General features: G+C 39.0%; 1 protein-coding gene across 1 annotated transcript; it reads left to right on the top strand.

Moving 5' to 3' along the window:
- Positions 1 to 6,966: 6,966 nt before the first annotated feature.
- LOC138035988 (uncharacterized) lies at positions 6,967 to 9,388 on the top strand. The gene is made up of 2 exons (XM_068882369.1): positions 6,967 to 7,431; positions 8,264 to 9,388. The coding sequence occupies exons 1-2, from the start codon at positions 7,288 to 7,290 to the stop codon at positions 8,474 to 8,476; spliced, it is 357 nt and encodes a 118-aa protein (XP_068738470.1). The 5' UTR covers positions 6,967 to 7,287; the 3' UTR covers positions 8,477 to 9,388.
- Positions 9,389 to 11,668: the final 2,280 nt, after the last annotated feature.

Raw genomic sequence — 11,668 nt, 5'->3', positions numbered from 1 at the left:
TATGGTCTTGAGGTGCCATGTGAATATCATTTTCAAGAAGGCAACTTTGCATGCAATTGGCTCATACAAAAGTTAATGAAAGACGAATTCGATCTCCAGTGCTTATCAGACCACGGTTTGAAAAACAAATTAGAAACATTCATCGCTGGCGTTTTAATGATTTTCGAAAGTAAACAAGGAAATCAATTTCTTGATCCAATGACATCATTCTCAAGGCTGATCGTCTCCGAGCCTACTATCCTATACGCTTTGTCTTAGCTAAACCCCCTGAGGGCCACAGGGCCTGATGGGATACCTACATGGATTTTGAAAGAGTAAGCAGATATCCTTGCTCCATCCATTACTAACATCCTTAACAGCAGTTTCGTAAAGCAAAGATGTCCATCGTCCTGGAAGATGGCTGACCGGCGTGGTACTCATACCCAAAGGGAAACCAATTACAAATGTCAACAGACACCTCCGCCTGATATCGCTCTCCACAATAATCTCTAAACTTGCAGAGGATTTTGTTACTTCTCGCTACTTGGCCCAGCTGTTTTAGAGGTGATTGATCCAGACCAGTTCAGCGGGCATCCCTAAGTCTTAAACTCTTCTAGCTCTGACGTCTATGGGTCATCAGTGGGCAGAGGCTACTGACGGGTCGGGCTCTGCTCTGAGGGTCGTCCTGTTTGAATACAGGAAGGCCTTTGATCTTATCGATCATAATCTCTTTGTACGCAAGGTCTTTGACTTATCCATCCCTCGCAGTGTTGCCTGTTGGGTGGCAGATTTCTTGATGCGAGACAACAGCGAGTCAAGTTGTCCACAGAATGATACTCGGAATAGGGCCCAGTTCCAGCTGGGGTGCTTCAGTGCACCAAATTGGGCCCCTGCCTGGCTGTTTATCTTGATGATTAATGATCTTCGTGTCTAACGTCCGTACATCGAAGTAGGTGGATGACATGACCGTGGCTGAAATCGTTCCTCGTGGTCTCCAGGGTGACATTCAGGGTGCACTTGATATTGTCGAGGGCTGGTCACAGGTGCAGTGTGTGCCATTTAACACTACCAAGTGCAATGAACTGATCATTAACTTCAAGAGGAACAAGCATACCTTTAAGTCTCGTGGGTGCTGCCGGGAATGAACTCTAAACTGTAGATAGCCCTAGGATCCCAGGAGTCACAATATCGAATAATCAAAAGTGGAATAATCATGTCGACCAAGCGATAATAAAGGCAAATAATCGTCTGTACTTCTTAGTGTTACTGAAAAGAGCTGGTGTTAGGCAGAGTGACATTGTCAATTTCTATTGTGCCGCAATCAGGCCTGTGCTTGAATACTGTTCGCCTGTTTTTCTCCACAGTCCACCTGAGTATTTAAGTGATGATCTTGAGCGAGTGCAGAAAAGGGTGTTGTCAATTTCATCGCCTCAACTATCTTATAGACAAAGCTTACCAACCTTTGAAATTAGCACTCTGTGTCAGAAAAAAAAGACCAATGTACCAGACTTTACAAATATCGTGGATAACAATCAACTGAATAGCCTATTGCCACCTAGACATCAGAGTCATTATAATACGAGCTCTTGCGATTTCACGCAAATTGTTTTAAAGAGACTTTTATTCCTGCTATGTCCAATCGTGCTAACTAGCAGCAATTTTTAGTGTAAAATAGCGAAATAGAATATTTGTTTCATCATAATTTATTATGTTAGCAAGTGTCTTAGTAAGGGCTTCTCGTCTTAATTTTTAAATTTATACATAGATTCATCCCTAAATAGTTTTACATCACATTCTTAGTACTTGCCTACATAATTTTTGTAATAATTTCGCAATTCAGCCTAAGGGCTGCAAGGTTATTAGCCGTAAATAAGCTATCTATCTATTTAGTAATGAGGTTACACAGAAATATGGACTTCCCTTGGGTAAAGTGACAGTCTCCCGTGGGTAAATTGTCTAGTGGAACAAGGGCTAACGCTTGAAACGTCAGCTTTTAGAATCTCTGTATGGTGGCCAATTTACATCAACTCCATTGATAATTCCAAATTTTTGTTTTGTGCAAAAGCCAAGTTTTTACCTCGCATCCTATATACCGAAAAATAGGCACACCACCTTGATCGGTTTGGAAAGAGATCATTGCCGTTATATAACACAGCATCATGAGATGCAAAAAACTCAGAAACGTTTTTAAGATGAAGCATAGCCAGTAATAGCCTGTTCTTGGCCCAACTATGTATGCATCACTATCACTACTGACAACTTGAGAATATAACTCCCTTGACAAATTTTGAATTCTTGTAGAAAATAAATGGTTTCAAGAATAATATTGCTTTTTCGCTAAAAGACCTCTATACGGCAATCGGTCGGTAAATGTGCGCACGGATCGACTATTACTATTTGTCAGTTCCCATCGCGTGTTAGACATGTACAATACAATACAATACAACATAAAGAATGTTGTATTGTAATGTACATTTCTAACATGCGATGGGAACTGACACAATCCTGAAATGCAGTGCAGCTTTGTTCCACTCTTCGGGAAATAGCACGGAAGGAGATAAGAATGTATGCCTACAGGAAACATAGGGCACATTGATTAAACAAAACTAAGATAAGCTGAGAAGAATCGCGATCAACTGTGATATTTTTACTTTTCATTCTTATCATCACAATTGCATTCCTTCTTAAGAACTTTTTCTGTAAAAAGGGACTCTCTACAATTTACCCTCGACACTCGACAAATTACCCTCGACCCTCAACTCTCGACCCTAGATGACCTCGACCTTGAACATGGAGTTAAAAGATTGAAGTAGGAGGACGACTACCAGTACGAATTTCAAGTTCTGAGCACGCGCAATTCGAAAATTTTTGCCCTCCAAACCTAAAGGGCGTGCTCAGTATGGAAAACTCGTACTCGTAGTCATCCTCATACTCCAATCTAAAGGTCGCTTATCACAAAGTTTCCCGCCGTGTTACCCGTGGTGCGACCTCAAACAATGGCCCCTTGTTGTGGAGGTCAAGGTCTGCCTAACACCCACTAAGCAGAAAATCCCCTATTTCCTTAAAAGGTTTTTTGGTCCTTTTTCAGCTCAACAATTGAAAAGTGCGGGAAATTTGCTTTAAATATTTTGATCTCGCGGTAAATCCTCAGAATACGTAGTGCTAATCTCTATAGTAGACACTAGCTGTAGAAGCAATCTTATCTTGAGAAAAACGGCAATCTAAATGTCCACGGCAGCCCACCATTTTGTCATCAACGCTAAAGACATGGGTATAAATGCAGAGGGTAAGAATGGACGTGTAGATTACGTGGAAAAGGCGAGCTTCTCTATGGAAATTCTGAAGCATATCGATGTGGCGCCACAGAGAGGATTTCTGTGCAAAGTTCACTGTTGTCACTGGAAGTCCTGTTTTCCCGTTGGAAACTTTCCGATGGAAATGAATGTTCCATTTACAACTTTTGAAAGGTCTCACTACTTCCAGGCTATTCACGGCCACATTTTAAAATTTTAAATGTTAAATGGAACACGTTTTTCACCCGATGGAAATTTCCGGAAATTTTGTGTAAATGGAAAAAGCCCAAAAAGTCAGGCGCGCGAAGCTCGCCAGTGGAACACCATGGATAAGATTTTTTGGGAAATCTATTTTGGGAGGCAAGGGAAATTTTTGGTTATTGTTGGCAAAGCTTGTTTGTTTAAGCTGCTGTCAGCTCAGTGACGTTTGATCTGTTTGATCACTGTAAACTGTATACAGTAATAACCACGATTAAATTTGTACTTAATGCAGAAACATAATTATTTCCTTTAAAAAACGATCTCTGGCTAAAATGATTAAAAACTACGAGCTTTCGACTGCCCGAACTGCAGTCTTCGATGGGTAAAATGAATGATAAGAAATCCATGGGAAAATTTAAATAAAAACGTACATTGCAAAATGATGAGAATGTAGAAAATTATGAATATTTCTTAAAAAGAATGGTGTTATATTGGGGAAACCGGCAGAGCTTTTAATACGCAAAAGAAAGAACACTTAAGAAACACCAAAACTGCGGCCAAAGACTCTAGAATTGCTAATCACGCTTGGTCCAACAACCACACCATCAATTTCGAAAATGCGTCAGTTATTGACAAAGGCACTTTTAGAACAAGAAAAACATTAGAAGCGTGGCATACCACAGTGACACCTAACGCAGATAACAATTCGTGCTCTTTGCCTGGACAATACAACATTCTTTTTAACAAATATTCATAATTTTCTACATTCTCATCATTTTGCATGTACGTTTTTATTTGAATTTTCTCATCGATTTCTTATCATTCATTTTACCCGTCGAAGACTGCAGTTCGGGCAGTCGAAAGCTCGTAGTTTTTAATCATTTTAGCCAGAGATCGTTTTTTAAATTTTAACTATGTTTCATCCCGGCTGCGGCCCTTCAATATTTTCACATAATTATTTCCATGTACACTATATTGTTTCCTGGGGTTAGAAAAGGGAGCTCCACTTTTAGGCTGGGCTGAATCTAGATATTAAAATTAATTCTTCACAGGATATGTTACTTCACGATACAGCATGCTCTTGCTGGTGGCCAGGGAAAATTTTTGGAAGATTTCAACTCCACCTACGGATCTGGGGTCTTCACTTGTGGTTTTGAAGGCCCAGAATTTAAGGGCTTTTTAAAATGGCTCATGAAGAACTATTTCAGGCGTGTATGCTTGTTGCTTTGTGTAGTAATGTTGTAATAAATAATCGGTTATCAAGTTCAGTGGCATTTCCTTGCCCTGTGTAATACATTTGCAACAAAAACAATTGAAGATGTGCTTTGAGCCCAAAAGTTAGCAGACAGTTCAGGTACATGTAGTAGCAGGTTAACGTTCCCTTGTGCAAATGGAAGGGGTGGGGTCCTATTTGAGATTCCCTTCATGTTAGGCGTCTGGATGTCTTCTGGAACTACGCAATAGAGAGCTTTAGATTCTGAGACAAGAACGACTACGAGTACGAGATTTTCACATAGAACAACCGTGAGCGCGCGCAAACCAGCGTCATTTTGGCGGGAAAAACGTGATGCTGTTGTCATTTTAGCACGAGGTTTTGCAAAAATGTCGTGTGAAAACAAGTCAACAACACGGTAGCAATTTTGGCATTTTTCTATTAGAAAAAAGGCTCAGTTACCAGCAATAAGAATGACTGTGTAACTTATACTGCTAACAAAGAGTTAAGATTAATCGTACGAGTTATAAATTTTTCCATGTTGTTTCGCGAAAAATGGGTAGTCAAAACTCTTACTTGTTCTCGTCCTAGAATCTAAAGGTCTCTAATGATATCTAATCGTATACGGTAGTAACCCCAGCAAACAGGGCTCAATGAGCAGTTAAAACAACACTTGACCTCATTTTTCATAAGGACTGCATATTGCAGGCGACAAAAACGTCTAATTGATCTGCAGCAGACCACTACTCCAAAGAAAAATTATTCAACAATAGTGGAAATACAGTGAAAACGGAGTGACTATAGAGAAGTTTTTGTTCCATGTCATGGGCAAAAACATTGTTTGTACATTTGCATGTGAAGCATCGGTAAATTTCTATCTTGAGAGCAGGCTCTCACGAAATAAATTGTTTTTGGATCTTTCATTCAGGAAATGTAGAATCTCAAATTTGAAAGACACGTTCAAGGCAGCTGTTTGCGTTGGCAAACAACCAAGTAGTGATGTGTGGATCTTTGGTCCAGATATCCAAATAACAGCAGAGGGGGTTCTCACCAACCCTGAAGCCTTTTCCATCTTGTGGGTGCAAGAGGTGTTTGATATGGAAGATGGTGGAAAGATGAAGATGGATCACTGCCAGCTGTGCGCTTACCTTTGTATGGTTACTCTCTAAGAAATGTAATCAAGGCACTAGTAGACACAGTGTATGACAATACAATGGCAGCAATATTCACTATAGGTAATTAGCAGATTTAAATATTTATTTATACCAAGGAGCCTTAAAAGTATGAGGCTGAAATTTACATCAATATTCTTTGCTTTTGTTTTGGCTCTTTATGTTTTCTCAGTGGGCCAGCTAACTCTTAAAACGAAGAAACCTGAAGTGTTTTCAAATCAATAATATAAATTTAACAATGTAAGACTTGTTACGATCTAGAAACCTTGGTCATGTTTACAACATGATTAACTCAAACACTTTTGGCAAATAATTGATGCTTTCGGGTGTATGCCTGACCCGATTATATGGGATGCCATTCATGTCAAATCTGCCATCAAGAGAGTATTTTCTTCTTTTCAGCTGGAATGATAATTGGCCTTCATTATGAAGGTATCATGGAAATTCTAGGCTGTTGTCCTATTCCAGTGGTCTGTGGTGTGAACCGACTTGGGAAGACAAAGTCAGCTAAAGCAGCCCTCAGTCTCATCGGGAACATGGGTTCGTTTTATTCCTCAGTAAAGGAAAGATTTATTCCACGGTTGTGTAGCAGGGCAACACTACCACCTGTCCTGGATGATATTAAAAAACCTAAGTTGGTAGAGAATATTTCTGTGGCCTTCTACAACAGGGAAAGGATGGGACATGCTTCCTTGAGAGCACACCCCGTACTTGTCCCATTGTGACTGTTAACTGGGAGACCCTTGATGCTTTGGACCATGATCCAAGGTAGTATTTTTCGATTTATTGAATGTATTTCAAAGTGAAGAATTCAGTTCAGACAGTTTATTGAATGTATTTCAAAGTGAAGAATTCAGTTCAGACAGTTTCAAAATGATTTGAAACAGGCAACTAAAACACAGATCCGGAATCACAGGTCATTGTTTTACCAATAAAGAGAGTAAAAACTATCCTAAACATTGATAAAAGCTAACCTTAGGCCTAATTAGGCCTAAACAAACGTTTTTAGGCCTAAGGTCAGCTTTTATGAATGTTTAGGATAGTTTTCACTCTCTGCATTGGTAAAACAATGACCTGTGATTCCGGTTCCGGATTTTAGGGTTGCCCTTTGAAACTACTTTGATGAAAAATGTTTAAGAGGATGCTTCTCAAAGGAAATGTAATCCTAAACCTAATTTGTACTCAGAAAAGTGATACTGATGATAACTTGAAAACCCTGATGATGATGAATCTGTGTATTGTCCAAGTTGATAATCTTTGCACCAGACTGTCCTGTTAATTAATGTAAATTTTACAAATAAGGGTCTTTGGCCGCCTAGTACTGATTCCGTTTTTGGAAGGAAGGAGAAGCCCGAATGGCCTTGATGCCCAACAGAGGGCTGAAATCAGAGCTGAAGAAGTCTTCAGTCGGGCATCAAGTGCCATTGGGATGCTTGTCGGTCTCAGTCAGACCTTGGATCACATCCTCAAACTGAGGGCAGCAGAAATCAGCAAAGCAATGGCACAGACCTGTCCTGAAATGGATGACAGATGCCGAAAGAATTATGCTGTTCTCATCAGCCTGGCTGAAAAGGTATGGAATACTGAAATGACCTGTTATCACTGTAAATTCTATGTGACCAATAGTTATTGATTTACAAAATTAATGCCAATTCCTTGTGTTATTTAACGTGGCAGTACTGGTAAACTATCAGACCAAAATGGCAACAACCATCAGAGAATTAAGCAATATTTTAATGTAAGCCACGGGTCTGTGAAGGGACAGTTCGATTTCATAAATTACATTCCTCGCTAAGTTTAAAAACAGTTCAGTGAGGGTGTGTCAGAAAGTGGGCTGTATATTGTTTGATTAGCAGTCATGCACTTCCAATTTAGCGCATAACATGATCACTGCACATATTACTGCATAGACTATGAGTGCAAGGGTTATTCCTTATCAAACTAACTCTAATTATTGCATATAAAACTATCACTTGACCTGTTCTAATTTGGCTAGTAATGAGAAATATCTTTTCGCCATTTACTGCATCACTCAATGTTGTCATTGGTAGCCACCTAATGCAATAAGAATAGTCAGCTACTGAGGGTCAAATGATGACTGAAACACTGATGTAAGGTTTGTAACTTGTGTATACCTGGCTACTTTGCTTGTTTTTTGGGGCTTCTCCAAACATAATGCCTGTCCTGATCACTGCTCTGAGACTGCACTCGGTCAGGAATCAGGAATGTTTTAGCTCATATTTCAATGGAAAATAACAAAATTCAGTGTAATACATCTCTGGAGACCAATTGGCAGATACAATAATCTTTATTGACATTTTTTGTACAGACTCTGTATCCTCCCTACTTTGTCAGCCTTAATAATTATTTGTCATAAAATGGTTCCAAACAACTTGTACTTCCAGGTCATTGAAAGGTCAGAAATTGAAAATCTTGACCCACAATTGGCATTAACCTTTTTCAAGAAAAAGGTATACCCAAATGCTGTGAGGGTATATCAGGTCGAACAAGAAACAGAGAGTGAAGCAAAATTGCCAGCATCTGGAGAGCCGCTTCTTGTAGACCTCCTGGTTAGATGTATTGAAGTGTACAAAATACCAGTGAAACAGGTATTGTAATAGATTTGGGTCATAAAGGGCTTTGAGGCTTTCACCTACACATGGTCAGTTTTCTGATTGGCTCAGATGTCCCCACATGACTCTATAGGCAGCTTTAATACTAGCATTTGGCAAACATCATTCCTACAATCAATGCGTTTTGTTTTAAGCTACAAACTGTCAAAAATGGCTGGCTTGGGTAGGTTTGAAACACTTTGTCCACATCTGAAAAATTGTGAATGAGTAATAAAATAAGTATTGTGGTTTTTCGTTGTTGTGCAGAGTTAATAAACTAATTCCACGTTTTTTGGGAATTGAATAATTATTATTTAATTCAAAAAGTGAAGTCAAAAATTAAAGTACTTACTGTCATCATTTTAATGATGAAATGGTATTTGAAATGAATCATATATGAAATGAATCATACATTGAACGCATGAAACCTGTATTTATTTACTACTTACTATAAACCTTTGTTCTTGCAGTTGCTGACATGCGTAAATCCTTCTGTTAATTTTAAATTGAAAACAAGTGGGTGTACACAAGGGAGTAGCAGTGGCATTGAAGTGGTTTTCGCCTCTAATCAAAGAATTTGGGGGAACACACCCACCTGAGGATAGGATAAGAAGAGAAATCACCACCCTGTCCCTTGGAGATGGAAAGGGAGCAACTCAGCACTTCAACAAGTTTCCTCACAGAAATTGTATTTCAAGAGGAGCTGGTGGTGTTCAAGTAACTGGAAGGAAGTGTATCTTCATTAAACATTCAGCATTTGGAAATGAAAGCTGGAGAACATTCAGTGAAGGTACATTTCCAGTCTTGAATTTTCTTTCTAATTTTTCGTTTCATAATGGCCAATTTGCATTCAAACAAAAGAATAATAGAATCACAGCCATTTTGGAATTAGGTGTATTATTGCAAACATCCCAGGTAACATCCCAGGTAAATCCTGCATGTGTGATATCAATAATTCTTTTTGTTTTCTTTGACTGCAACATTCTGCCAGGTTGCTATTATTTTCCCCAAACATTTTTCATTTGAATATCTTTAGGCAACTGCGAAAAGCATGTAATTTGATTGCTACACTTTACCATGAACCAAGTATTTAACCTTATTACAATTATATTATAAGATGATTAATTGAACAAGGTTAGAGACATGTTGTACATTGATAAAAGTTGATATCTCTGTTTAAGCATTTGGCATTAAAGAGGAAACACCTAGTGCGGCAACTGATGCCATGACAACACCCCCTGCAGCAGCTACACAAGTAGAAAGTTCCTCAGCTATTCCAAGCACAACACACCAAACAACCCCTCTTAAACCTGCATCAGTTTCAACACCATCAGCTACACCAGCCACACAGTATCAATCTTGCAGAACCCCAGCTGCATCCGACTTAATAGCACCAGCCACCCAGGGTCATCCTTGCCCAACACTAGATGCTTCCACCTCCACTTTGCGTCAAGTTATTGTAGACCAGGCTATCCAACACAGCACACTTGCTGTATCCATCTCAACACCACCAGCTACACAGGGTCATTCTTGCCTGATATCAGCAAGAACCACTCCACCACATGCTACTCCAATAACAGACATTCCTCGTGCAGCTGCACCCCAACTAGCTTCAGTGGCAACACTTTTGGACGATAGTGGTATTTGCTTAGACCGTGAGTTACACAAGAGTAAATACTAAGCCTGATCAAATACTCTAATTCTCAATTATTTGTAGGAATAAATATAAATTAATTAAATGTAAACCAAATGAATTTTCTACTGGCAGACAGATAATGACAGGAAAATTGACAGACTTAGGTTTGCCATAAGTACCTTCCATGTAAATTTAAGAAAAAATTACTGTTCTGCCAACTTTATTGATGGTGGAGAGTTTTTGACTGCTTATCCCATTGACACCTGAAATGCCCTAGCTAGCAGGGTTCTCCTGAAAATTTGAAGTAGATAGAGAAATTTTAAGCAGCTGGCAAAAATTGCTTTCCATACCAAGCTGGCCCCAGTTGACAAGTAAAATCGATTGCCAGCCATTAGACAGAGTAAATCCTGGCAGGTAGACTTACAAAGTCTCACTCCCAGGAGTCAATGGTTTAAATTAATGGAGGGGATATAGTTTTTGACTGCTTAATGGTCGAGAAGCGTCAGCAAACTGTTATACTGTATTGATTTGAATCTGTTATTTTTTTCAGTGGAATCGGATCCCATCAAGGGGAGTGATCTCATAGCAACCATTAATGGTGGAAAATCAAAGAGGCACTCAGAAGGCAACTTGCCCTCAAGGAAAAGAAGAAAGTCTTCAGGTAAGCATGTACATCAAATAAACGCTGAACCGAAGGCTTAATGTTAACTACACTGTAGCCTTCACTTTTGTACTTAAAAGATAAAGAATCACTACATTCAACTTGGCCTGGGTTGTTCCCAGCCTGCAGTGATTAGTGCTAAAGCAATATGTTGGGAAAATCCATGGGTACTGTCCTGTTTAGTCTCAAGACAATATTACATGTACTTTATTGCCTGTCAGTCAAAAGAGAAAATTGGAATCTTACCAAGCAAGATACAGATTTTGTAAGCTTGCTTTATGCAAAACAATTATTGCTGTAAAAGTAAATAAATATGGATACACAGTTTTTAAGAAGAGCAGAAGGAAGTTTCAGTACCGTCGATCCAGAATAAAATATTTTGCCATCGGTAACAAAATTAACGACATGAAAACATTAATTTTGAACCATGAATGTAAAAAGTTACCATCAATGAAAAACATTTTGGGAGATTTTAGTTGTGTTGTTGTAATTGTAGTTTTGGCTGCACCGAGTAAATTGCACATCGAATTCAGCGGGCGCAGTTATCAAGTTACCGAGGCATGTTTACTCGCGAAACAGTGAAGCATCTGTGTTACATGATGCTTAGATACTGGGTTTTTGTTTTTGTTGGTTTTCTTTTTCTTTCAATTGTTATAAATTTTGACAAGAAATGTGCAAATTCAAAACAAAGATCACAATCGCCCAACTCTCAGAGGTTGACCATTGTTTCTGGAAAATCAAAATTTACTCTCCAAGACAAGGTTATTTATCACCAGGTAATTCCATCGTTTTGGTAATAGCAGCTACTTTATTATTCATCAGCGTCACAATCTTTTGCCGATTTTGGGGGTCATTTTGTTGAAACTCAAGCACGCTTCCAACAGACCTGTTTATTTTCATG

Source organism: Montipora capricornis, unplaced genomic scaffold, assembly GCF_036669925.1.
Source record: "Montipora capricornis isolate CH-2021 unplaced genomic scaffold, ASM3666992v2 scaffold_445, whole genome shotgun sequence".
NCBI lineage: Eukaryota > Metazoa > Cnidaria > Anthozoa > Scleractinia > Acroporidae > Montipora > Montipora capricornis.
Note: the sequence above shows the minus strand (reverse complement) of the source record. Positions and strands in the feature narration are given on the sequence as shown.

What these genes read in the sequence shown, in the direction of transcription:
- LOC138035988 (XM_068882369.1), top strand. Translation starts at nt 7,288, where the DNA reads ATGCTTGTCGGTCTCAGTCAGACCTTGGATCACATCCTCAAACTGAGG. An exon ending in TCATCAGCCTGGCTGAAAAG is followed by an intron (nt 7,432 to 8,263) that starts GTATGGAATACT and finishes TTGTACTTCCAG; the next exon opens with GTCATTGAAAGGTCAGAAAT.